At 52.3% G+C, this 27,924-nt stretch overlaps 2 protein-coding genes across 3 annotated transcripts in view; one reads left to right on the forward strand and one right to left on the reverse strand.

The window, feature by feature from the left end:
- TMCO4 (transmembrane and coiled-coil domains 4) overlaps window positions 1-25,255 on the forward strand; it is a 93,906-nt gene extending 68,651 nt beyond the window's left edge. The window contains exons 14-16 of the mRNA XM_067016143.1: window positions 8,666-8,783; window positions 16,879-16,996; window positions 24,077-25,255. Of these exons, the coding sequence (XP_066872244.1) occupies window positions 8,666-8,783; window positions 16,879-16,996; window positions 24,077-24,490 (650 nt within the window). The 3' untranslated portion in view covers window positions 24,491-25,255. The remainder of the gene's footprint in view (window positions 1-8,665; window positions 8,784-16,878; window positions 16,997-24,076) is intronic.
- HTR6 (5-hydroxytryptamine receptor 6) overlaps window positions 1-27,924 on the reverse strand; it is a 46,886-nt gene that overhangs the window by 7,367 nt on the left and 11,595 nt on the right. Inside the window, exon 3 of one of the 2 annotated variants that reach the window (XM_059083672.2) lies at window positions 25,234-27,906. The exons of the other annotated variant lie outside the window; for it this stretch is intronic. Coding sequence (XP_058939655.1) covers window positions 27,502-27,906 — 405 coding nt within the window. The 3' untranslated portion in view covers window positions 25,234-27,501. Of the gene's footprint in view, window positions 1-25,233; window positions 27,907-27,924 lie in introns of those variants that run through there. 2 annotated transcript variants of the gene reach the window in all.

Below are 27,924 nucleotides of genomic sequence, written 5' to 3' on the forward strand. Positions count from 1 at the left end.
GGATAATCTCAGCAGAACTGCCTAGCCCACTGGTAGGATCATGAGAAATAACAAATGGGTACTTTAAGCCGCTGAGTTTGGGGATGATTTGTTACACAACAATAGCTGATAGAACGTATATGACATCTTATTTATGTATATGCCTATATATAATGAAATTGCTCGTTTTATACTGGCTCACAGCCTACAGTTTACCAGCAGCTGTATTTCCAAGTTATGTCGCGTCTTAGTCAGTTTAACCTTTCTGATGGGGAATTGAGTTTGGGTGTTAGGATGTAGGCAGATTGCCATAACTCGCCATCAAAAAATAGAAAGTGTGTCATCTTTCATGTGGACCCCTTTTTCTTTTTCTTTGCATTATCTTTTCGCCCACTTGGTTTGGCAGATGTTCCCGAGATTACCAAAGCAGAAGGTCATGTGCCTTCGGTATGGTGCCCATATCAGGATATTAATCTTCTAGCAAAGTCTAGCCTGCTAGTGCATCTCTTGACTCAGCCAAATTGGAACTGTTCATCTTGCCAGGGTGTGTTGTTCTGTTTTTAATGTACAATTTTAGAAGATGTCACAGTTATCAAAAGACATATGTTCTAAGTCAAGATTGGGTTTCATAGCAAAGGGAAGTAGGACAGGAGAGTAGGAAAGAAAATGTAGGAATAACTGAATTCCACTCTGCCACTTACTGTGTGACCTTGGGCAAGTTACTTAGTGTCTCTGAGGCAAGCTTTTCCCGTCATAAAATGGGAGTAGTACTGCTTAACTCCTAGGATCATTATGAGAAGTAGATGAAATAATATATGTATAAAGCACATAGCCTATCCCGAGGTAAGCTGTGATGATGGTGATGATGAAGATAAAGAAAAGAAGGAGGGGGAGTAAGAAACAATAGCAGAACTTTGTTTAAAAGAAAAACAACTTTGCAGCAAGATCTCTCTCTCCAATTTCATTCCAGCCCCTAAGAAGTTAGACCAACATTACTGTCCATGATGTTTGAAGGACAAAGCCAAGGCAAAAGAGTTTGTCACTAAGCTCAGATACATTTAAACATCCTGGGCTTCCCTGGTGGCGCAGTGGTTGAGAATCCGCCTGCCGACCTGCCGATGCAGGGGACACGGGTTCGTGCCCCGGTCCGGGAAGATCCCACATGCCGCAGAGCGGGTGGGCCCGTGAGCCGTGGCCGCTGAGCCTGCGCGTCCGGAGCCTGTGCTCCGCGGCGGGAGAGGCCACAACAGTGAGAGGCCCGCGTACCACAAAAAAAAAAAAAAAAAAAAAAATCCTGACCCTTGAATTCCTCACCTCCCACTTAGCTGAAAACTATTTCTGGGCTGTCACAAGATACCAGCTGAAATGCAGAACAGACTGTCATTCAGTCAACTGGCTCTTTCATCTCCATGATAGCAGACATCGCATTTGATGGGATTTCTTTCCCTTCTGTGGAATTGCATCTATCAGTTGCTTGGTCCTCAGACAGACCCGGCTTTAGCCCACCACTCCCCCACCACCTCCAGAGGAGGGTGGTGGAGAACGAAGAGAGGTCAGGCATGCAGATTAATTTTGGGGGTCCCAGGATGCTAGTAACAGCCTTACCACTTCGCCAAATGAAAGAGATGGAAATCAAAAGGGAGAGATGAAGGCTTACTCCTTCCATAAAGAATTCATCCCAAATCCTTATAATATATTCAAACGGGCTCCCTTAAACGATTCTTTCCAGTGTGAACCTCATTCCACTGGGGGGTCGAGGGGTGGGGGACAGTCAAAGCCTCCCTTCATCTCCCTTTATGCCTGGCTCCTGCCCTCTCCCTCTCCCTTTGGCCACGTCTGTGTGTTTATCACGCGCGCATATGTGTATTTTTGGAGTGGATTTCGTTTGTGTTAGATGTAGTTCATATCATTTACTTCAAGGTCTGTTTTCTGGACTCTCAGTTAGGAGATAATTTCCTCCTTCATTTCCCACCTTATCACTCACTGCACACATGACCCCCTGCCAGGAGGGAGAAAATCCTTCTTTTTTGCTTCTCAAACTTTGGTCTTTGCAGCCCAGGAGAATCTCATTATTGACAGTGTGATAGGCCTGTGGGAGTTCGTGATGTTGCCTTTCTGGCCGTTTGATGAGATTTCTGTGCAACTCCAGAGGAGGGCGTTTGGAAAGGCCTGGAAAGCGCTGCCTGGGCCTGCCTCACTTTCCGAAAGCCCACCGTATGGAAAGGACAAAATGACAGAGGGGAAGCTGGGACTGGTTGTTCCCAGTGACAGTTCGTCCTCCTTCATTGTACAAAAGGATTCTCCGTGGGACGCTTTGAAAGAGCTGGCCCTACTGGGTACATTTTAAGAATGTTTGGTTTAACAAAAACTCAGTTTATATATGATTTTCGAGGCCAAGGCTCTAGTGTAAAGGGACACTTGCTGTTGTGAAGTACTGCCTATTCTCAACTCTTGGGTTTTCTTTTGAAAAGCTAAGACTTATCTCCAGACCTCCAGGAGTGCCAGGTGGTAAAAGTGTCATATCAGGAATCTGGCGTGAACTGCTGAAGGAGTGATAAGAGCAGCTGACAAGACAGAAATTGATTTATCTAGATTCTGAGTGATAAAAGCAAGGGAGGGGCTTCCCTGGTGGCGCAGTGGTTGAGAATCCGCCTGCCGATGCAGGAGACACGGGTTCGTGCCCTGGTCCGGGAAGATCCCACATGCCGCGGAGCAACTAAGCCCGTGAGCCATGGCCGCTGGGCCTGCGCGTCCGGAGCCTGTGCTCCGCAACGGGAGAGACCACAGCAGTGAGAGGCCCACATACCGCAAAAAAAAAAAAAAGCAAGGGAGGATGGTTACACAACCATGTGACTAGACTTAATGCCACTGAACTGTCCACGGAAAAATGGTTAAGATGGAAAATCTTACGTTAGGTGTATTTCACCACAATTTTTTTTTTTTAATTTTGGGAATTCCCTGGCGGTCCAGTGGTTAGGACTCCGAGCTTTCATTGCCGAGGGTGTGGGTTCAATCCCTGGTCGAGGAACTAAGACCCCTCAAGCCATGTGGCTCGGCCAAAAAAAAAAAAAAAAAAAATTAAAGTAAATGAGGACGTGTTTAACCATTGTTTACAGCTCTTCAGCTGCTTCTCTCTAGAGGCTGCGCTCTGAAGGAGACCGATGCTACTGTCCACTGCTCCCAGATGCCTGGCATCACCACTGCCCCCAGCTAACTGCTAAAATAGTGCCTGCAATTAGCGGCTGGCCAGAAACAGGCACGGTGACTGTAATGGCTGAGCCGTCTCCAAAGACGGCGCCTCATGCCCCCCATTTCTCCCCAGTCGCCAAATTGATCATCTGCACGGGAATAACAGTGGACACCACTGACCAAGCCATGTGCCCGACACCGCCCTGGACATATAACCTCACACCAGCCCTGGGAAATCAGTATTAGTATATTATCTCCATTTTAAAGATGAGGAAGCTGAGGCTCCAAGTTATTAGATAACTGACTTCAGTTCACGTAAAAGCAAGATTTGAACACAGATTTCTCCTGTGCCAAAGGTCAAGCCGCTTCCCCTGGACTGGTGATTCCCAGCCTTTTTGAACCTGAGCCCTTTCTAATGGCAAACACTTCACAGCCCTGCATATAGCAGTCTTCACGCTTTCAGCATCTCCTGGTGGAAAAACTATGTAATGACCGAAAACTACCTGAATCCAGGAATTCTGTGAGTTGCAACAGCGTCTGATACAGTCTTAGAATCATGACACCTGCTGTGTGAGACAGGAGACGTTTAATTGGCCGGCAGCAGTTTGCAATTGTGCAGTTTCTTAGGCCCTCGAAGTTGCTCTGGATCTTTGCCCCCAGGGATGGGGCACCCTGAGCTGTACCATGAATGATCTGAAGGGTCTGGAGACCCTGAGCCTTCTTATTATGTAGGCCAAGCCCAAGGGATTTTTGTTAATACAGGTGATGTCGGATGCTTCTTGGGAGGGTCACCATGAGCCTCTGGGTCACATTGTCGGAAGCCAGCAGAGGAGACTGAGGCAGAGTCAGCTTTGGAAGGACCGGTCATTATTCTTGCCCACTGCAGACTGCAGTCAGTCACAGTAGCATCTGTTCCCCTGGAGCAGAGCTCTGGAAACCAGCAACGGAAGAGCTGAGAAGCCTGGTTAAATACTCTTCCATTTACTTTCAGCCAAGTCAGCACTCTTCATTTGCTTCTATCCAGTCTACAGAGATCCTCAACTAGAGCCTCTCAGAATTCGAAGTTATACCAGGAGGAAAATTTTTAAATTTTAAAAAATAAACTTTTTGCGTGTATTCTCAACATGAAGGGTTGCTGAGTCCCGCAGCTATAGCTTTCATTCATCGCACAAATTCTGAGCAGAGCATCTGTGCCAGTTGCTGTTCTAGGCACTGGGGGTCCCCTGGGGAACACAAAAAAGAACAATCTCAACCCTTGAGTAGCTCATGTGTAGTAGGAGACAGATCATAGGACAGATTGTAAAAGTAAAATAGGTAGTAAGTCAGATGGTCTCAAGTGCTATGGAGAAAAATAAATCAGAGAAGGGAGATGGGGCACCTGGTAGGGGTGGGAGGTTGCATCTTCCTCCCTTTGGAGGTTGGCAGTTCAACAAAGAGGTGAAGGAGCAGGTCGGGGGGGTGAGGCTTGTGGGTGTTGGAGGGAAGCGCATCAGGAGGAGAGATTAGCAAGGGAAAGGCCTGGCATGTTCTGGAACAGCACGGCCAGTGTGGCTGGAAGACAGTGAGCAAGGGGAAAGCGTGGGGAAGGTCACGCAGGGCTTCGAGGGCTGTTGCAATGACTTTGACTCTGACTCCATGAGAGATGGATCCCACAGGAGAGTTTTGAGCACAGGAGTGAAATGATCTGACTTTCCTGCAGTGTCATTTACATATTACACAGTCCCCCCATTTTAAGTGTACAATTCAGTGATTTTTAGCGAATGTGCAGAGTTGTACAAACCCTCACCACAACCGAGTTGTAGAACATTTCCTTCACCCCCAAAAGGTACCTCATGCCTATGACTCAAATTTTAAAGGGATCTCTTTGGGTCCTGTATTAAGAATAAAAAAAGAGGGGGCTTCCCTGGTGGCGCAGTGGTTGAGAATCCGCCTGCCGATGCAGGGGACACGGGTTCGTGCCCCGGTCCGGGAGGATCCCACGTGCCGCGGAGCGGCTGGGCCCGTGAGCCATGGCCGCTGAGCCTGCGCTTCCGGAGCCTGTGCTCCGCAGCGGGAGAGGCCACAGCAGTGAGAGGCCCGCGTACTGCAAAAAAAAAAAAAAAAAAAAAAAGAGGGACTTCCCTGGCAGTCCAGTGGTTAGGACTCGGCGCTTTCACTGCCGTGGTCCCAGGTTCAATCCCTGGTCAAGAACTAAGATCCCACAAGCCACGGGGTGTGGCCAAAAAAAAAAAAAAGGAATGGAAATAAGAGGTAAAAGCAAAGACAGTGTGGGAAGGTAATGTTTCTCACCATACGTGAGTGACAAAAATGACTGAAAGTGGAGGAATAAAGACCGGACTAATAAACCTTTTCTTTTTTAATTGTCTCAGGGATGGAGCCTCCTTAATGCCAAAGGCATAAGAATGAAAGGCCTCCAGCTTCAACAGTAAAAGTATTATATTAATAACATACACAAGACTGTTTAAAAAATGAGCAATCCAAGCCCAAAAGTTGAACCTGAACTTGAGTCCTGAACTTGAAGGTGACTGATGCACCTTGGATCCCTGACTATTTATAAAACTATGGAACTATAGCTTAACACCTTAAAAATTCACAAGAAGAAAAGTTGGTGGTAGCAATATAGGAATAAACCCCAACATGTTTCAGCAAACATTCGTGGTCCCTGCAGGAAAAAGACAGTGAGGTCATCTTATGTTCGTTATTATTAAAATGTTAAATGCCAGTTTCTTCTGTTGGTCTTGAAAAGCGGGGGTATTCTGCACTGAACTCATGTCATGATGTGACGGATCATCTGTGCCCATGAAAGGGGACTGCTTGACACTAAAAGTGGTACCTGACTGAGGATTTTCTGTATTTTACCTGGAAGGCTGAAATCTTCTGGTATTATAAGGTTTGGGACCAAACAGTGAATGTTGACATTTTTTCTCCAGCATCTACTTCGGCAGCCAGCTTTCCCCTCCTGGACCGTCTCATTCCAGGAACAGTGCAGGACTCTCCCTTGGGTGGGTCTAAAACGATTCTCATCAACTTTCTTTAAGCTAACACCTGTGCATTACCAAGAGCCTGCCACATGGCTTATCGCTAGGTATGCAACCTCCTAGAGAGCAAATCATCTTTTAAAACATAAGACAGGCACATCTGACTGTGGCAGCAGTCTGAGGATAAAGGGGAAGAGGTCTAGAAAGGCAGTTTAAAAGCCAGGCTTCAGAGATAGGTAAATGTGTTTCCAGCTCGCCGCCTACCCTGACTTGATTTGACTGTGCTCTGGACTGTTTTGTGAGATTCAGCTACTAGTCTCAGCTCAGCAAAAGATAACTACCTTTGTTTGCTTTTCATAACACCTGTTCGATCGCTAGTCACAGGGTCCTGACAGTTGCTCAGGGTAACCTGATAGGGAATGCTGCAGTTCCCCTGCTGGCCACAAGGAGGTCCCAGCTCTCCAGGCGTCAGCACCCAGGGCTGCAAAGCTGTCCCAGCTCCGCAGATGGAGAGATTCTGGGGGACAGGGCAGGTGCCCTGAGTGGCCGGCGTCCAGAGAGAGCTGCTAAGCTCAGTCGTTGACCCTGGGCCCACAGCCGTTTTGGCACCGTGGGAGCAATGATAACCCACCTGCGATCGATCGCTGTGCTTTGCGTTGTTACCGTAAACAGCAGAGAGAATTGCCCCAGGCCCCGACAGCTCCCCGTGCTGGGTTCTGGGCCCAGCTGTATTCTCACCACCTGTGTGACCGTGGGCATGCCCCATCCCCTCTGAGACTCCGTGTGTCCTCGTCTGCCGAGAGAAGGGGTCAGAATCAAAGCTACAGCCTTGCCAACAGCATAAGCACCTGAAATAGCCCTTACATCAAACAGTATCTGAGTCATCCTTGCAATTCAACACAAACTACCGGCTTCCTGAAGTTTTCCATCCTTCTGCCAGATTATCCTATCCCTGGAAGCAGAGGAGTGAAATCAGAATTCTGTGCCCTGGAATCTTATAAGTCACGGCCAGAGGAGCACAGGGGTTCTCAAACTCCTGTTAGCCTGGAACGCTTTACTCAGACAAACTCTGACACAACAGCCCAAATGGAAAACAGTTAGACGCACTCTGGTTAGAAACCGGAGCCCAGAGAGAGGAAGCCACCTGTCCTGTGTCCCTCAGCAAGAGAGAGTGGTAGGACTGGCTGAGCTGTCGCTCCGGGGCCCACTCCCCAGGAATGACACGGGTCATGTGCTCTCCAAACTGGGGGTGGGGGTGGGGGGTGGGCTCAGAACCTGCGGAGAGGCAGGGGCACGGGACGGGGGGCGGGGCGGGGAGACACTGACTCCCACTGTGTGTTCACTACGCTGCGGTTTTCCCCACCATGATTTCATCCCCATAAAGACCACCAAGGCAGTACCATAGCCACCTGTAGGGACAGAGAAGTTAAGTGACTTGGCTCAGAAGTCGCTGAGCCAGGATTTGAACCCAGGGCTTTGCAACTGCAAAGCACATATCCTGGCTGTCCCAGGGGATGGCAGTGTATTTACTCATTCATTCACACCTTTACTGAGCCCCAAGTATAGACCAGGCACTGTCCTGTACAGCTGTGACCAAGGCAGCTGGAGCCCCGCCCTCCGAGCTGAACGCAGATACTGGAGGAGGAGACAGATATAAACAAGTGAGGTGTGACAAGAAGAAAAATAGAGCCGGGTCAGGGGGTGACTGGGGGTGTAGGTGCACGTGCAGCCCCACGGGTCTAGAGCAGTGCTTCTCAAAGTGCGGTCTGCACTCCCATGTGTGAGCTGTTGGTTTCCAGTCTGCGAGGAGATCAAAGAAACGCTGCTTTGCTGATCTGTACTTGCAAGACAGACAGTCCACGGGCCAGCCCTCATCCACGAGCTGCACTCAGAGGAGCCCTGGCCTGAAATACCCTGACCCACTGGGTCAGTTCAGCTGCTGCGTGTACTCCGTGTCCCGGGATCCTGAGCCCCCCTCTCCTCTCCACTCCCACCTTCCCGACAGGCTGTACAGACCCCCGAGAACCTATCGCAGAGGAAGGCTGTGGTGTCTACTGCCTGGCACGCGCAATGCGCTAGGGCCCATCAGTCCCTCCTAAAGGGAGACACCCCGTCTGAGTCCGCGGCCAGTTGTGAGCTTCATGGAGGGTGGAAACAGACGTGGGTCCCAATTTGGGCCGTGCCACGTACCGGCCATGTGATCTTGAAAATGTCTTTGGTTTTCCTTAACTCTGAAATGGGCTTGTTGATGCTTTGCAGGAAAAGATCGGGCACTGGAGGGCCTGGAACTCAGTAAATGGAAGCCGCCGTACTGTGTGGGCATGTGTGTGCTCGTGTGCACGAATGTGTGTGCGCAGGTGCCTGAGCGTAGGTGTGCGTGTCTGCATGAGTGGGGGTGTGCCTATGCATGTGTGTGCGCGTGTACGGGACATCCATTTCCTCCACCACTATTGGAGAGTCGCTCTCAGGACCCGCTGTGGCCAGGGGTGCCGACCGTCCTTTCCGGGGTCTCTCTCCAGATTGCCAAGGGATCATCGAGGACGTTGTCCTGCTGGGCGCGCCCGTGGAAGGAGAAGCCAAGCACTGGGAGTCTTTCCGGAAGGTGGCATCTGGAAGGATCATCAATGGCTACTGCAGGTCTGTCCCAACCTTGTGCCTGGGAGGAGGTGACAGTACTCACTGAGCACCCAGTGTGCCCAGGCCCTGTGCCCAGGACACAGATGTTGGAGGCCAGGCCCTTGTCCTGGAGGATCCCAGGGACCGGGAGGACACCAGCCCTGCTAGAAGCAAGGCCCGGGCCAGGTGTTCTGACCTGGGCAGCATCCATCCCCGTAGGATGATGGACAACAGGGACAGATCCTAAGAAAGATTTCCCCATGTTGGGCCTGAGACCAGCTTACAGGATGACACGGGAGGCCAGGCTGGTCACCGTGATCTGGGGGAAGAGGGTGAGTGGGGTGAGACTGAAAAGCAAAGATTGGGCCCTAAATGGGGGGGTCTTTGAATGCCGACTGAGGAGCTCGTGTGTGGGTTATCTGGCAGCGCAGGAAGGGAGTGGGGAGTGTCCAGGCTGAGCTTCCAGAGCGGTGTCTTGGGGCAGGGATGACAGCCATGGGGGAGCCAGCACCCACACCCCACGACAGACCCTCCTGCAAGAGAGGGGGGGCTGTGAAGACTAATAGCTGTGGGGCTGGAAAGGAGGCATCCCTAGGCTTGGCTTTGAGAAGGACTCGAGAGGTTTCAGCCAGAGCCGTGCCCTCGACTCTGGGGAAGAAGAGAAGATGAAGGCCACCGCAGAGAACTCAGGAGATTGGCCTGAGAAGTTGTCCGGGCCCTTCAGCCTCCAAATGAGGCAAAGGAGGGAGGTGACAGCGTAAACACGAGAATAAGGATTTGGAATCGCACAGACCTGAGTCTTCACGTTGGCCCCAGTTTCTCCATCAGTGAAGGGGGGGATGATAGTAGTGACTCCTCCTCCCAGGTTGCGATGATAGTCCAGCAATTTACAGAGTTGCCCACGGTGGGTGCCTGCTCCGCAAGTGACAGATGGTGTTACCGTTTATCGGCAGCAGCATCAAAGCGCCCACCTCGTGCCGGGCACCAGCTGGAACCTCAACAGGAGCAAGCCCCCACCTAGCCCCGTGCAACCTCGCACTCAGCAGCGCAAACAGGCAGGAAACAGGCAGCTCCGGGCAGCCATACGGAAGCTTGTCTGCGACACCAAAATCCAGGAGCTCTGAAACCAAAGGCTTTTCCCCAAGTGTGGTGCACACTCGTTGAGCGACAGGAGGTGAGACTTGGGGAAGCAGCTGACTCACGGGGCTATGAACATGAAGCGTCCAGCAGGGCGGCTGGAGATGTAGCCCTGGAACTGAGAGAGATGAGAACTGGAGCCAGTGCGACATCAGCTTCAGCTGAAGCCAGAAGGACGGGTGAGATCATTTGAAAGGCAAAGCCTAGAGAAGGAGGAAAGTGCTGGGTTCCTGATTCTAAGGAATATATGTCAGGGTGGGAGAAGGGAGAGGCTCCAGCCTGAGGTTAAGGGTAACTCAGAATCATCCAACATACACGCCCAAGACCTCCTGCTGGACGTGGGACTGCGAAGATGAACAAGACAAGAGGGGTTCATGTCTAGCAGAGAAGACACATGGAAACAGACAATTATTCAAAAACAACCGTGAAAAATGCAATAATGCATTGATGGGGGAGTGGATATGACAAGTATTAGACTCTTAGCACCTGCCAGATCCTGTCTCTGTTGTCATTTTCTCCATTAATCATGCCCCAAACCCTAAGGGGTTTGTATTATTAATCCCATCTTACAAGTGAGGAAACTGAGGCCCAGATAAGTTAAGTCACAAGGCCAGTTAACTTTAATTTTGATCTAAGCCCAACCCTCCCAAGTAGAACCTGCAACTGAATAGAAGAGATTTGGAAAGTCTCTATCGTTTTGATAATTTAGCCCATGTCTAGTTCAGAGCTAACGATAAAGATGGTCTTTAGCCATGGATAGAGGGCATTAACCGGGACATGGGAGTTCAGCCAATCAGCATGGCTTTATCACTCATATTCTAAGCTGAGTTCTTAGAATCAGGATATGGTAGAAAGAACAAAGAAGCAAAGACAAAGAGCTCATGCAAATCAATAAGAAAAAAAAATCTAATAAGAAAAATGGCCAGAGGGACTTCCCTGGTGGTCAAGCGGTTAGGACTCCCGAGCTCCCAATGAAGGGGGCCCGGGTTCAATCCCTGGTCGGGGAGCTAGATCCCACATGCATGCTGCAACTAAGAAGTCTGCTTGCCACAACTCAAGATTCCACATGCTGCAACGAAGACCTGGCACAGCCAAAAGTAAATAAATAACAAAAATTAGAAAATGGCCAGGGACTTCACTGGCGGTCCAGTGGTTAAGATTCCATGTTCCCGATGCAGGGGGCGCTGGTTCGAACCCGGGTCAGGGAATTATGATCCCACGTGCCTCATGGTGCAGCCTAAAAAATAAAAAAATAAAAAGAAAGAAAATGGCCAAAGGATATCTACACATAAACTTGGAGTAAATACAGTCAATAAACTTTTGAAAATATACCCAACTTCATTATTAATGAAATAAATGCAAACTAAAATCAGTAAAATGCTATTTATCATCCGTCAGATTATCGAACATCTGAAACATGAATAACATTCAGTGCTGGTGAAGATGTAGAGAAATGGGCACTGTCATACACTGTTGGTGGCAGTTGAATTCAGTGGAGGATAATTGGCAATATCTATCCAAATATTTTTTTTCTTTTTTTTTTTTTTTTTTTTTTTGCTGTACGCGGGCCTCTCACTGTTGTGGCCTCTCCCGTTGCGGAGCACAGGCTCCGGACGCGCAGGCCCAGCGGCCATGGCTCACGGGCCCAGCCGCTCCGCGGCATGTGGGATCCTCCCAGACCGGGGCACGAACCCGTGTCCTCTGCATCGGCAGGCGGACTCCCAACCACTGCGCCACCAGGGAAGCCCTATCCAAATTTTTAATGTGCCAGTCTTCTGATCCCACAGATTCTGACTTCTGTGATCCTGCTGTACTAGATACATGCACAGAGATGGATGCACAAAGGAGATCCTTGCAGCTTCATTTATAATTAAAAATTTAAAACAACCTGAATGACCGCAAAGAGGGGAACGGTTGGGCTTCCCTGGTGGCACAGTGGTTGAGAATCCGCCTGCCGATGCAGGAGACACAGGTTCGTGCCCTGGTCCGGGAAGATCCCACATGCCGCGGAGCAACTAAGCCCGTGAGCCATGGCCGCTGGGCCTGCGCGTCCGGAGCCTGTGCTCCGCAACGGGAGAGGCCACAACAGTGAGAGGCCCGCATACCGCAAAAAAAAAAAAAAGAGAGGGGAACGGTTAAGGGGAAAAAAAGCAAGTGCGACAGTACGTACTATGATCCCATTTACGAAGGAAGACGTTTCTACGTGTGCTTATATGTATCTGTATGTCTGAAAATGGACAGGCAGGTCCAGAGGGACCATGAGAAACTAATAACAGTGGTCACCCCTAAAGAGTGGACAGGAATTGGAGGTAGGGCTTAAAAGAGACTTTTTAAAAATTGATATGTAGTTGATTTACAACGTTGTGTTAGCTTCAGGTGTACAGCAAAGTGATTCAGTTATATATGTGTGTGTATATTTATTTACTAATAAAAAAGACTTTAATTTTTTAAGTAAGGACAGTTTAAAAACTAAGAAAAGAGGGCTTCCCAGGTGGCGCAGTGGTTGAGAGTCCGCCTGCCAATGCAGGGGACACGGGTTCGTGCCCCGGTCCGGGAGGATCCCACGTGCCGCGGAGCGGCTGGGCCCGTGAGCCATGGCCGCTGAGCCTGGGCGTCTGGAGCCTGTGCTCCGCAACGGGAGAGGCCACAGCAGTGAGAGGCCCGCGTACCGCAAAAATAAATAAATAAATAAAAATAAAATTAAAAAAATAAGAAGAAGAAGAAGAAAAGAGCATTCTAATGTCCATAGCAGCACTATTTACAATAGCCAGGACATGGAAGCAACCTAAATATCCATCAACAGAAGAATGGATAAAGAAGATGTGGTACATATGTACAATGGAGTATTACTCAGCCATTAAAAAGAATGAAGTAATGCCATTTGCAGCAACATAGATGGACCTAGAGATTGTCATACTGAATGAAGATATTGCTTATATGTGGAATCTAAAAAAGGGGTACAAATGAATTTATATACAAAACAGAAATAGAGTTACAGATGTAGAAAATAAACTTACAGTTACCAGCGGGTAAGCGGTGGGGGGAGGGATAAATTGGGAGATTGGGATTGACTCTAGATAAAATAGATAACTAATAAGGACCTACTGTATAGCACAGGGAACTCTACTCAATACTCTGTAATGGCCTGTATGGGAGAAGAATCTAAAAAAGAGTAGATATATGTATATGTGTAACTGATTCACTTTTCCGTACAGCAGAAACTAACACAAATTGTAAGTCAACTCTGCTCCAATAAAAATCTTTAAAAATAAATTACTTAATTAACTAAAAACAAGAAAAGAGAAGGAATGGCCACAACACTGATGTCAGACAGTCCTCAGTTAAAATCTTGGCTCCACCATTTACCGCTCGGGTGGCTTTGGACGAACAAATCTGAAGCTCAGTATTCCTACCTATAAGATGGGAATAACAGTCCCTCCTGCACAGGGGTTCTGGCGAGATTAAATGAGATTATATAGGATGAAGGCTGGCACTTTATAGGTGCCCAATAAGCAATAGCGGTTATAATTATTATTACTGGGCATATTCACAGCACATGATTTTTTTGATGCTTTCACAAACAGCAAAGGGAAAGAATTAAAGTTGCATGTGTGCAATATGAAAGCAGCAAAATCTTATTAAACCCATCTGTTCTGTTGAGAACCTGAGGCTAATAAGTTTGGTTTTCCATTATTTTGTGAGATCCTGAGCATCTCTCCAGAGAGAAAAAGGAGAAGGGGGAGAGGAGGAGGAAGAAGAGAAGAGGGAAGGAATGCACAGACCAAAACAATAACTGTAATTCCTTGATTAAATTAAGCACCGACCAGGAATTCATATTCTTGGCCCCCAAAGGTGTTTCAGTTGCCGTAAACCTACTTAAAGACTGACAGTGGAATGAGGGGGTGGGGAGAGCCTCAGGCCAACACTACCAGACTATATACGTTGATAAATTTATAAAGTACATTAATAAAGCTCTCTGCAGGTTTATTAACTTGCTTGGGCTTTCACGAACCCCCTGGAAGCCAACCGGGCGAGTGGTGCGGCTCCCTATTATACTGTGAGGAAACTGAAGCTCCGAGAGGGTCAAGTGCGTCACCAAGGTCACACAACAGAGCCAGGATGTGAACTCGGGTGACACTGTCTCCCTGATAGCTGGGATCTCTGCAATGAGAGGGTTTTGTTCTGAGCCCCCCTGTGTGGTCTCCCTGTGTGGTCTCTGCTCCAGTGCCGTGTGGGGTGGGGATAATGGTTGAAGGAGTGGGGAGGATCCCTGCCCACAAGTGGTCCCAGGCCTGTGAGCAGCCACGGCACACCCTTCAACAGGTCATGCGGTGTGAATCACGGTCCAGCTGGATGCATCCGCCTGGCCTGGGGGGCCATTGGCGCCTGACTTGCTGGGCACACCCACCCCCCACCCCCAAGGGAGTTCCTGATTCTGCTCAGGTTACAGGATGCAGCACTAAGGCACAGTCCTGCCCTCAACAAGCTCTCTGCCCAGAAGAAGAAAAGACCCAGGAGCGGACACACGGAGGACATGTAGCAAAGGTCACAAAAGGAGCATACACTAGTCACATGAGGGACAAAGGATTAATGCTATCAGGTGGAAGGGCTCAGGGGCCCTCCCTGGAGAGGTGACATGCAAGCTGAATTTTGAGAAGATGGATAGGAGCCCATCAGAGCCTGGAAGAGTAGACCGAGCAGGAGAGAGGCCACACTGCCCACGGAGGCCCAGAGTGGGAGGTATCATCGTGCCCAGTGCCTCCTGAGCGCTCACGTGGACGAGCGCTGGACACGCGGTGTGCCATCTCTGTGCACGCTCCTGCCCGCCCCGGAAGGCAAGTTACAGCGAGGAGACTGAGGCTCAGAGGGGTCAAGCCACTTGCCCAAGGTCACACAGCTGGTAACTGACAGGGTGGGACTGGCTCTGTGTGGTCCCGAGGGTGGGCTCGTGGCCCACCCCAGGCAAAAGAGGCAGATGCTGGGTGCAGAGGGTCTGGAATGCCAGCAAAGGCCCTGTGGTTTGCTTAGCACAGTTTCGAGGATGTGGAACCTTCTAACACATGTTCCTGTCCTGCCCCTACATGTGTATGAATAAGTGCATGTAACATTGTAAGTAGAGTGTTGTCATGATTAAGACAGATCATTGGGAAAGAACAGTGCTGACTTTGCTCCTTTGCTTTCTGTGTCAGAACCATATAGGGGCCTCCCTCACACCCCGTATTGGATGCATGTAAGCCTCACGATTAGTTAATAAAACAACTTGAGCCAGTCTCCTTTCTTCTCCCCTTAGCCGTCATTCTGAGGGACAGTGTTTCTCGGGCCTTCGGTATTAGGATAACCTTTGGGACGTGCAAACGTTGCTCTCTGGCAGTTAGGGAATTTTCCAGAAGAGAAGGCCTGTGGGTAGTGGAGAGTCAAGGTTGGCTTCTGAGAGGAGAGGGCCATGGTCGGATGAGAGCTGAAGGAAGACCCCAGTGGCTCGAGAGAGGTGAGGCCAGGAGCGAGGAGGAGGCCGTTCCATTTGTCCGTGGGGGGCTGGGCGGGGAGTTGCCTGATCTCAGGGCTGGAGCAGAAGGGATGGGTTTTGGGGGAGTGGGGAGTAGGGGCAGGTAGTACAAATCTGCAGGATTCTGTGGTAAGTTGGCCATGGGGGGAAGGGAGGCCTAGGACATGGCTTTGCTGGCTTCTGCTCGAGGGACCTGGTGGAGGATTCAGAGAAGAAGTCACAGGCTGATGAGCTCAGGGTGGGGCACAGCAGGAAGGTCTGTTGAGAGCCCCTCAACTCTGGACCCCCGCCTTCTAGAGGCTTCCAGGCTGGTAACCACATAGGCACCCATGTGGCCAGAGATCCCAGAGGGTCAGGCCTGGAGAGCCCACAACACCCTGGGTCCCAGACAGCTTTGGGGCCTCGCCTGTGGGCACACAGGGTCACGCAGGCAGGCTGGGGACTCCTGACTCTCAGCCCATTCCCCGCACACGCACACGGCGGGGAAGGAGGGCCCTTCTTTCAAACAAGCGCACAAAAACGATGGGCTCAAATGGCCCTGCAACCGGAGTCGGACTCGGTCGAAACAAAAGACGCCCAATGTGCTAAGCGGGGTCTCAGTCCTGCAGGCAGAGGGGGAACAGAGGCGTCCACGTGCCTGGACTTGCTAAGGGAGGGGCCCAGCTTCACCCCGGACAGGGCGCAGGGGTTCGAAGGGCAAGGCTGTCTCGTGGACCCCGCGGTACCTGAAGAATCAGGCCACAGAGGGTCCGGGGTTATCTTCTTGCCAGAGTGCAGGGTTTATGTCTGGATGGGGGGCAGGGGGCAGGGCATGGTGTTCACAGCAGCCATGAGAGTGGAGGAGTGTTCCAGGGCTGTGACCTGCCTCGGGGGGCCACGCTCTTCTCCTAGGTGGCTGAGGGCAGGGAGAGCTGCAGGCTGGGCCAGGCCTGTCTCAGAAGGCACAGCTGGTCCCTCCAGCTCAAAGACAGATGGGGGGCCCCAGACCCAGAGTTCCAAGCCACGGAGCACGGTGGCCCCAGCTCCCTGTGGTCCTCTCCCCCAGGCAGACGCCCTGCTGCCTTTCTTTGGTCTCCCAGGGAGCCCTGGACCAGCCTCCATCCCCCACCCTGGGAATTGGAAACCCTCCCCAGCTGAGAGCAGCTCACCCAGCCACATGCAGACTGTGGAGAATTTCATCCAGCTTCCTCATTCCCTCACTCAACAGATATTCGTCTATTGCCCCCCAGGCCAGCGCTCGCTGTTCTCTGCTCTGGGGGCCCAGCAGGAAACAAAGCAGCCTCCCTGGAGCTGCCACGCCCTGGGCAATGCTCCCGAAATGCCAGTGGCCGCAGCTCCCACCATCATACATGGGTGCAGCGGGGCCCCCGGTTTCCCACAGAAGCTCCCGTCCCACCAGGCTCCCCCGGGGCCAGGCAGGGCCCTCCTGAGGCTGACGTCCGCCCCTTCTCACTCCGTCCTCTCTGCCCACAGTGGGGACTGGCTCTTGAGCTTTGTGTACCGCACATCCTCCGTGAAGCTCCGAGTGGCCGGCCTACAGCCCGTGCTGCTGCAGGACAAGAGGGTGGAGAACGTGGACCTGTCCTCCATGGTGAGTATCACCTGTCCCTCCTGGGGCTGGAGGGGTGGGCACTTCGCCACTCCAGCCCAGCAACCCAGGTCCCAGGGACACTGGCCCGGGCTCAGTCCACCCCAGAGGAGGGAGATCACGAGAATTCACTTGGGAAGAGGTAACTCCTGCTCACGGGCACCATCCTTGTGCTGGGGCATTGTCCCCAGGCCTCGGGGGCGGGCACTGTTATCCCCATTTCACAGATTAGGAAACTGAGACTTAGAAACGTTTCCATCACACAACTAGCAACTAATAGCCTGGATTTGAACCTCCAGAGCCCATGCTCTTGCACCTGTATCACTGCCCTCCCCCCACTCCTCCTCCCACTACCTCACTCCCTCCCCCAGCCGAGATTACTAGTCAGAACAGTCTGTTTCCCCTGGAAGTAACCAAAACCACCAGAGGACACAAGTGGACGCATTCAGGCTGGACCAGAGCAGAAACACCCAATTTCCAGGCTGTGAAACCGTGGAATACAGAGCAGGGCAAGTGTGTTCCAAGGTCCCCCACCTTGGAAGCATCTGGAGAGTTTATTTAAAATGCAGATCCCAGAGCCCCACTGCCCAGACCTCCTAAATCGGTCTCTAGGAAGTGGAGCCTGAAAGTCTGCATTTTAAACATACGCCCCAAGGATTCTTACACATCTCAGACTAGGCAGGGCAGACAATGAAAAGAAGATCTGGCTGGGAATGGAATGCGAGGGAGCCCACCCCAGCAGCTACACAAACCTAATTTGAGTTTCTAGAACCATCTTTGGGGCTTGAAGGAACCTCGTCCACCCCCACCACATGTCTGTCATAGGGAGTTAATAATAGCTGCATGTGTGGACACTCACTTGCTGCCCAGCTCTGCCCTCAACCTTTTGCAGTATCCGTATCCCCACTGTACAGATGAGGACACTGAGGCTTTGAGAGGCTAAGGGACTTGCCCAGGGTCACAGAGCAGGAACATGGCTGAGCAGGACTCGAGCCCAGCAGGACGGAAGCCAATCGGCATTGCCCCCCGGTTGGGTAGATGTGAGAACCGGTGGGGGAGGTGCCAGCTGCCAGGAGGGTGAGAATAATGACCTGCAGTTATGTCCCCAAGCAAACTCAGCCAGTGAAAATTCCCGTGTTGCAAGGTTCGCGAGGACAGGAACTTTGTTTTCCAATTATTACATTGTCGGCTGCCATTTTTCAAGTACCAAGCATTTCCTGAGCGTAACCCAATTTCCCCAGGTACCACATAAGTAATTTGAGCCAGCCGCACCATCCTGCCTGAAAGCAGACAGTCCAGGCCCCTCCCTGGGCATCTGAAAACCCCCTTGGGCAGGGGCACCCCGGAGGACCCTGGCTTCTCCCTTCAGCTTCAACAGCAGCCTGGCCCAACGACACACACGCACACACGCGCACACACACACACACACGCACACACTGCACCTCGTGGTAGGGGAAGCCGGGCACCCTGACCCACCCCCACCAGCACAGCTAATGCTGAGTTGCGTGCTTATTGAAACTTGACTGAGGGTTGAAGAGGGCACAGGGGGATTCTAGCACAAAAACTTAAAACCAGAACATTATCAGGCGCTGCTGCCACTGAAGCTCGTGGGCCATCACCTTGCCCCGAGGTCCCCTGGGCCTCCCACCCAGCCTGCCACCATGTCACAGGGGCCAACTTGTCCTGGCTTATATCTTCACTCCCCCAAACTCCCAGGGCCCTAGCTCACAAGTCCTGACCCACCAGACAACACGAGTGAAGCAGTCCCGTGCCTTCCTGACCAGCAGGTTTTGGGGCTGGTATTGGTCCAAGAATAAGAAGAGTTTCTAGACTCATCCACCCATGAAACTTATCACTCCTAATTCAAGAGGCAGTCTTCCCAGGACAGACATGAACTTCAACCCCTAGAGCCATCTCTTTAGGTCATCTTTATCCCTGATAGACGTGCTTCACGTGATGTCAACCCCACAGCAGTCCCGTACAGTAGGTACTGGGCATCCCCAAGTCACAGACTGGAAAACTGAGGCTTGAGAGAATAGATTCAGTGTAGCCAGAGAGTCATAGATCTGGTTTCTGAAACCAGGTCCAGAGCCTGTGCTGTACACCTCCCTGTGGGAGTGAGGAAAGCTGGGTAACAAGACCAGGAAACAGCAGGACTCAGTGATGCCTCCTGGCCCATGTCCAGGGGTCTCTGTCCTGTTTGAGGGTCCCTGTACCCTGATGGGGTGAAGGGGAGAAGTGACTTGATGCCTCACCACTCCAGGGGTCTTCCTCTGCCACAAGAATCAAATGTGAAAAGGAATGGCTGAACGTTTCTTTCAAATGAAAATTTCCTTTAAATGCTACAAAGCCCCTGAAAGATAGTTTCTGCCCTGGGAAGCCCCTGAATGGGATACAGCGGGAAGAGCACAGCCTTTGGTGCCAGAGAGGCCTGGCTTAGAATCCGGGCTCTGCTACTGGTATACTGGCTGTGTGACCTTAGGCCGGTGACTGAACCTCTCTGTGCCTCGGTTTCCTCATCCTAGAAACAAGAGATATCACCTATCTTCCAGGGCACATGCGAGATGGTTGGTGCACAGTAGGCCGTCATTTAATGCTGGTTCCTGCGTCTCCTGCCCCTGTGTCCACCTTCAGTTCTGCCTCTGGGACCACAGCTTCAGAGCCTCCTCTCCCCACTCAGACTGCCTTCATGGCATCTTCCCAGCTCCTGCCTAACAGTAGCTCTTTATCGCATTAGGAGCACATCACAAAAAGCAGTGCTCTCCTCTTCTGGGTAATTAGACATAATTAGCATTGCCTTTGTGCTGCCCTCCTCTCTTCCTTGAAAATTCTTGCTGGAAGAGAGGTTGCTGGCAAAAAGAGTCCTCATGACTGCTGTTGCGAAGCACTGGCTGCCCTGTGCTCAGAGCAGAAACCTACAGGACCGTCTACAGGAGGATTTCCTTCTCCCTGCTGGGCTGACGTGGGCAGAGCCCTCTGGGCACCATCCCAGCATCAGCCACCGGACGCAAACGTGGTCTGCGGTGGCTCCTGATCTCAGGACAAGCCGGAGCAGGAGTGAGCCAGGAGCAGGCCCTGTCACAGGCAGAGGGCATTTCTGGTGAACGGAGCAAACAAAGGCCTGCCCGCCTTTCAGGCTCTCCTGTGTGGGGACTGGGTTGCAGCGGGTGGGGGTTTCTGCCACCCCGGGGGCCACGTCATGAGGTTTCTTGTGGGGGCAGAGACCCAGCCCTGGGTCTCTGGAGTCTTGGTGTCCCAAAAACACGCCAGCTGGCTTCTAGAGCTTAGCACACAATAGACATTCAGTAATAATAACAATAATAACAACAATAGCCAGCGTGCCAGACGCAGCTCTGCATGGTTTACAGACCTTATGTCACTTGATCCCCATAGCTGTCCCATGAAGTAGGGATAATAACCCCATTGTACAGGTATAGAAACTGAGGCCGCAGGAAGGGACACTGCATGTGAGTGGCAGAGCCAGATGAACTAGGGAACCTACCTCAGAGCCTGGGCTCCTAACCAGTGCATTCACACTGCATTCACGCATCTCTGTGGCTTCCAGTCAGTGACCTCCAACTCTAGGCCAATAAGCCTGTGACGTGTATTATCTCGTTGAATCCTCACAACCAGCCCACATGGTGTATGGTGTACGCATCTTTATTAGCCCCATTTTGCAGAGGAGGAAACTGAGGCCTAAGAGGTAAAGGAATCCCAGGGGGCCTGATAGGCTTGGAAATTGTTGACCAGGCAGCGACAGGTGGCAGCAGCTTTGGCTTGGGCAAGTCCAGGTGTCTGGCAGGGCAGGGAACCAGAAGCGCTGAGGCCCATTCATCCTGTGCGGATCTGGTTACGCTGAGCACCCACAGTGTGCAGGGCTGTATGTGGGGCGTAGAGGTGAGTTAGAGGTGTGCACTTCCTCAGCTCACACGGTCTATCAGAACACAGACAGATGCAAGCAGATGAAGACGATGGTGTGTAGTGAGTGCTCTTGCAGGGGGGGCCCAGAAAGGGTCCGTAACCAGCGTGGGGAGGTCAGGGAGGCTTCTCAGCACCAGGAACATCCAGCATATCCAGACAGGTGGCAGATTTCAATCTAGACAGCCAGGGAGATGGTCTTGGGCTGAAATCTTTATCCAACATCAGCCACGCCAGAATGTTCCACTGCTCAGAAGGGATTCTTTTCCCATCCACCTCACTCCTGCTCTCCCATCCCTCTGGCTACCTGTAAAATTGGAACTCTGCCAGCCAGTTCTGCCTCTGGGTCTTTGCAGAATGGCAGATCAGGGACTAGGGTTGGCTGAGACCTGGACCAACTTGTAGCCAAGAAGGTCCAGAGCTGTGCATTCTAGGGCAGGTGCACAGTGGAATTTCCATCTGGAATCAGCTGTAGCCAGTAGCCATAAACACCTCCCTCACTTCCTGTCCTGCCTGCCTCCACCCAGCCCTAGTACCAGCCCTTCACCAACATTAAAAAGGTATAGGGAGGCCATCCTTGTTTGTCCCTGTGGGTCTAGGTTTCTGCTGGCCCGAATTCAGATGTGATGGCTAGAGCTTCAGCAGCCATTTTGCGTTCCCAAATGGATCTGCCTAGCTCACTCCCTACCTTCTATCCCTCCTTCCAAGAAAATTATATTAAAAGGAACTCATATTTATGGAGCACCTACTGTGTACCAGGTGCTGTGCCTTGTGGTTTGTATTATTTCTTCCCACCAACCCCATGCGATGGGTATCACTAACCCTAATTGTGTAATGTCCCTATAAAAGTGTTTGGGGTCATATATGGAACAGAATAGTTCCCACAAAGTCCCAGGCCCTTGGAACTCTCATAGCAGACATTCAAGGTATGAGGTATCATGATCTTCATTTTACAGATGGGTAAGCTGGGTTTCAGGACATTGTACAGACTCACCCAGTTACTAGAAAGAGATAGAGCCAAGTCTGGAACCCCCATGTCTCTGATTCCAAACTTAGGTTCTTTCTAGCACCATGCAGCCACTAATGTCCGCCCGCTATGGAAAGATGCTGCCCTACCTTGACCTCCACCCTGAACCCAGGGATCTGAAAAGCCTCTTCTGTGTATATACATGTGTGTGTTTTCACTGAACACTCTTTAAAAGTGGTTGTAAAGAAAAGAACAAGAAGTAAGCAGGTTATGAGAAAATAACAAAACTGTACAGGGAATTGTCTTTTGTGTTCTTGCAAAGTCATTGGAATAACCCAGTGTGATTTGTGATTCGAATGGAAATGCAGGTGTTACCAGCCGAGCCTTTGTGTTGCTTCCTAAGCTCCCCAGCACAAGCCTCCCCAGTGCTTTCCTGTCTCCTTTTTAGACAAAAACCTTCCTCTTCGGCCTTGAAGGACTGTTTTTTGTTTGTTTGTTTGTTTGTTTGTTTGTTGCGGTACGCGGGCCTCTCACTGCTGAGGCCTCTCCCGTTGCGGAGCACAGGCTCCGGACGCGCAGGCTCAGCGGCCACGGCTCACGGGCCCAGCCGCTCCGCGGCATGTGGGATCTTCCCGGACCGGGGCACGAACCCGTGTCCCCTGCATCGGCAGGCGGACTCTCAACCACTGCGCCACCAGGGAAGCCCCGACTGTTCTGTCTTGTGCTTGCCTTTGGCACTAAAGCAGGCACCCTAGGCTGGCTGGGGAGAGCGCAAGCCTCCATCTCAGGGAGGAGATTTGAGCGAAGCAGGCTCCGCTCTCAGCATCTCAAGCACAGCACACGGCTGTACTTTTCACGTGCTGTGTGTCGTTAAGCAAACCACCACCCCTCTCTGGGTTTCTCTTTTCTCATCTGTAAAATGAAAATGATTTTCAAAGTCTTCCCCACCACACACCTGATTTTCTATGATGTGAACAGGCCTGGATTCAGACCCCAGCTCTGACACCTGGGTGACCTTGGGCAGGTCACTTTACCTCTCTGCCTCAATTTCGTCATCTCCAATTAGCAGCCAGTACCTGTCAAAGGAGTATATTCAATAAACTCACTTCCTACAATGTATTCAGGACCTACTGCGTGTCGACCGTTGTCCATTTTCACAGTTAGGTATCGGGCACTCCAATCACACCCCTATTTTTCAGTCACACAAAAATAGGGGAGTCTCTCTTCTCTCAAGAAGGGGGTGGGCACTTCTGAGTTCTTGACCCTTGGCTTAGTGAAGATTCCATCCATAACAAAGGCCCAGATGAAGTGGCTTAAACACACAAGAGGTGATGCATAAGCATCACCGTAGGCAAAGGCCAGAAGAGGCAGTTCAGGGCTGGTGGCTCCGTAGCCTTCAGGGGCCAAAATTCCCTCTCTTGCTACTCTGCCGTCCTTAGCGAGCCAACCCATGGCTCATGGTGGCTACCACAGCTCTGGCCATCCTGTCTGAATTCCAGCCAGCAAGAAAGAGGAAATAGGGGGAAAAGCGAAGCACTTCCCCTTTTAAAGAGAATTCCAAGGAGCGCCACATAACACTGCTGCTTCATCTCATTGGCCAGAACTCATCACCGTAGTACACTTAGCAACAAGGGAGGCTGGAGATTGTACCCAGCTATAAACGGGAGTTCTTATGACTAAGGGAAAGGGGGAGAGTGAGTCGTACAAAGTACCTGGCAATCTTTCTAGCCATAGTTCTATTTTAGATTTGGGGGCTTTTTCCTGGAGGAATCCTCACGGCAACCCTCTGATGTAACTACTCTTACTGTCCCCATTTTACCGCTGAGGCAAATGGAGGTTAGAGGCATACAGGGGCTCGTCCAAGGTCCCACGGCTGGTGATCCACAGAGCCCTTCCACTGTAACCCAAAGCTGCAGGCAGAGAATGGGAACTTCCACTCCAACTGTATGAGGAGGATCTTTCCTTCCCCCAGAGGACCCAGATCCTGTAGAGAAGCTTCCTTCGTCTTTATTTAATAAATTTTAGAGCAGCCTTGAACTCAGAGGCTTCCCACCCACTCTGGACTTGAGAATCATTGAGGGCTGGAGTCACGGCGTTGGTGATTGTTTGGTGGAGACGCTGAGGGAGAGGCCCAGGAGCCCTGGGGAGGGCTGGGCTCTGCCTGCCACCCGTGGTCCTCACTCACTGTCCTCCTGCAGGTCAGCGGCCACTTGGACTACGCCAGGCAGATGGACGTCATTCTGAAGGCCGTGGGCATCCACACCAAGCCAAGCTGGGACGAGAAGGGGCTCTTGCTGGCCCCAGGCAGCCCGCCCCAAGAGGAGCCTCGCCAGGCAGCAGCCCCCTCCTCATCAGATAAGACCACCAACCAGGATGGGCAAACCCAAGGTCCCACATCCCCTTGGGGAGACACCCCCAAAGCAGCCACATCTCCTGACCCCAGCCAAGCCCAAGTGCCAGTGGGACTGGACCAGTCTGAAGGGGCCTCTCTTCCTGCTGCTGCCAGCCTTGCTGAGAGCCCCCCTGTCTGCAGCCATGGCGTGGGTCCCAACCCACTGGGCTGCCCCGACTGTGCCAGCGAGACACAGGGGTCCTGCCCAGAGCTGGACTGACCCCGGAAGAGTCATTCTCCCAGATTTCTATATGCAGTGCTCTCTTACCCCACTCCACCGGGTCCCTCACGTGAGCTCTGGAGATGCAGAATTTCTACCACTGTCTTTCCTAAATTGAAGACATTGGTACTGGAAGGAGGGGGATTGTAAGAAGACACCGTCCCCTCCCCAAGGAGGGAAGGCTAGAGCTCTGCAGAGTCAGCCAAGCACAGTATAGAGCCCCAGGACTAGACCAGCCGGGGGCCTCCTGTGCTTCGGGTCAGGGATGTAAGGTCTGGTTGCCCACCAGGTGACTCAGGAGCTCTGTGGAGCCTGAGGCTCCCACCCAGCCACACTCCCCAGCCTCAAAAGCCTGGTGTCTGCCGACCCATCCTCCAGGGCTGCCTGCCAGCCCACAGGCACCACTGCCACACCTACAGAGCAGGTACAAGTGGGGCAGGCAGCTTATTCTCTCTGCTCTTGGGAGATCCGATGAGATCTGCCACAGGCAGCTGCACAGGCTGTGCACCGCACAACTACAGGGGAAGCATCGGAAAGACGTGATGTGAAGGGCGCCCCCCAAAGTTATGCCACGTGGTGGCCCTGGATATAATTGTTACAGAACGTGGTGAAAAAATGTTACAGAACGTGGTGAAAAAATGCTGGATCCGCAGGCAGTGTGGACTGGGACTGGGCCTGTGACGAGAATGAATTAGATGGGGAAAGGATTTCCTATAGCAGAAACAGAGGTGTGATGATTCTAATAATAAATAATAATAACAGCTACCATTTATTAGGTATTTACTGTGTACAGGGTGCTTACATGGATTGTCTCACTTGACCCTCACAACAAACCCTATGAGGTAGGTACTGTTATTATCTTCATTTTCACTTGCAGACCCAGAGAGGTTAGGTAAGCTGCCCAAGATCACACAGCCGGTCAGTCTCGAACTTCAGTCAGTCGGCCTCTAGAGCCCAAGCTCTTGGCCCCTGTATCTGCATCCCTGGAACCATCCCCTTTCGTCCTCCCACTGTCTCTGAATGAGCGGGCCAGAGATAATCCCCCCACCCCCCGCATCGTGCAGATGGGGAAACCAAGGCCCAGGCAGAGAAAATATTGACAAGCTCAGGGGAGGCAGCAAGGAGTGGGGAGAGGCAGGGGAATTGGAGTGTTGGAGCCACATTGGTCCTCAGGGGGCATGTGTGTTTGTTTGTCCTTTCAACAAATATTTCCAGAACTCCTACTGCTGTTAATCCAAACAGCTCATGTCACCCATGGAAAACTGAGGCCCCGAGAGAGGAAATGACATTGCTGAGGTCCCAAAGCACATTCAGGGCAGAGTCTGGACCAGAACCCAGGACACCTGCACCCAGAGTCTCTTCCCACTTCACCAACTGCTTCTCCAGCCCCAGTGGCCCCTCAAGCGAATTCAGTTCACACCACGGTCACCGCCTCAGCTAGTATGTATTGAGAGTCCTCTGGGGCAGGCCTGGGGGTAGAGGGGGAGCCCAATAAGCACCATGGCCCCTCTACAGCCGGCGGCACGGCCAGAATTGAGTCTACTCAGCACCGAGGAGAGCTCCAGCCGCCAGTGGAGGCCCCTGGGAGTTTGGGTTGATGGAACTTGGAGGTGGGAAGCAGGCTAAGAAAAACCTCAGACTAAAAAGAAACCTAAAGCAGGTAAACTTTGGGAACCAAGAGTTCCCCCCTCAGAAAAAAGCAGGCCCCTGTGCCAGGGTCCACGTGGCTGCCCGAGGGCACCAGCCCACACCAGGGACAGCTCGACAGCTCTGCTGCCCCAGTGGCCACGACCCCCACTTCCCTCACTGATCCCAGGGAAGGCCAGGAGGTGGGCAAGGGCTTGTTCTGTCGCCATCAGCTGGTTCCCTTCTAGGCCCAAGGAAGTCCAGGGTAGAGGAACACCGTTCCTGGCACCGAGCAGAAACCACCAGCTATCCCTTTCACTCCAGGAGACGCAGTGCAGCCGCCTGGGAGCTGGGGTGGGGCCCTACCCAGCGCCCAGAGCCAGGAGTTGGGGAACCAGAGTCAAGCAGTGGGATCTGGGCCGGGGCTGAAGAGGAGGAGGAAGGTGGAAGAACAGTGGGAATGCATGGCCCTTCCTGGCCCTCAGCCAGAGGCCGGGGGCTGGATGGCCAGGAGCTATAACCGCAGGGACCACCAATCGACCACCTGCCGAGGGCTGGGCGTTCTGTGTGCACTATCCGAACGCTCAAGACACCCTAGGAAGCAGGCATCATTACTCCCATTTTGCATGTGGAATCGTGGGCTCAGAGAGGTTAAGTAACTTGTACAAGGACTGGTAAGTGGTGAAGCAGAGGTTCAAATTTATGCCCGCCTGACTCCCAGGCTCGGATGCTTTGTGCGCAGGCGGATGTATCCTGAGAACCTGACTGCTCCGAAAGCTGTCTAGCAAACCATTCTCAGGGTTAAAGATCGCCCGAACCGGCACATCTCAAACCATAATGTGCGCGGCATCCACCTGGTGACGAGCAGGTCGGGGTGGGGCAGAGGCGTGCATTTTTAACAGGCTCCCGGGAGCTGATGCGGTGGCCCCTGGGCCGCGCTTTGAGGGGCGAGGCCTTTGGCCCAGCGCCAAGCCGCCTCTGCAGACACAGGTGTCCCTCCCACGCGGTCTGATAGAACGCGCAAAGGAGATGGCTGTCTTCATCCTAATCTGGACCAAGAGGTCCTTACCCCACTCCCTGGAGCTACCCCCAGCCTTGCTCTACGCACCTCCACGAGTTACACTCAATAGTGGGGCATCCTGGAGAAAACTGTACCGAGCCAGCAACTAGCCCTCCGGGTGGGAGGCCTGCAGCGGATGCGGGGAGCTGGCTCCGTGCAGCCCCCTGGAGCTCAGCGGGCTCCCGGGAGACCTGTAGCCCCCTGGTTTTAGCCAAGAGCTGGTCCAAGGCCTCAGGGACTTGGTCCCATCCGGTCCAGCTCTCCAAGCCTGCGTCAGTTCCTCGGGGTACCAAGCGGATGCAGCTGCAGCTCAGGCTCTGCAGGATCAATGTTGAAGAAGCTGACCACGGGAGCGGTCCTGGCAGGCGGCTGGGGGGTCCCGGGTGGCCTCTCCAGGCAGCAGCAGCTGGGCCGTGAGTTGCAGGCCTGAGGAGCCCCCCGAGCCCGGGTCCAAGTCCGAGTCCGAGTCCAAGTTCGGCAGCAGGGGCAGTGGCAGCACGTGCTGCAGGCTCAGGCCCGGCCGCGGGCCGCTGTGAGAGGTACGCATGGAGGGCGAGGCAAGGCTGGGCTGGTGCTCCCGGGGGCGGGGGGGACACGGCAGGAACCTGCCCAGGGCCCGCTTGAAGTCCCGCATGAAGAGCGGGTAGATGATGGGGTTCATGGTGCTGTTGCAGTAGCCCAGCCATGTGAGGACATCAAAGAGCCCCGGGGAGATGCAGTCGCACACGGCCTGGAGGGATGGGGCACG

The sequence above is a fragment of the Kogia breviceps genome, chromosome 1 (assembly GCF_026419965.1).
Source record: "Kogia breviceps isolate mKogBre1 chromosome 1, mKogBre1 haplotype 1, whole genome shotgun sequence".
NCBI lineage: Eukaryota > Metazoa > Chordata > Mammalia > Artiodactyla > Physeteridae > Kogia > Kogia breviceps.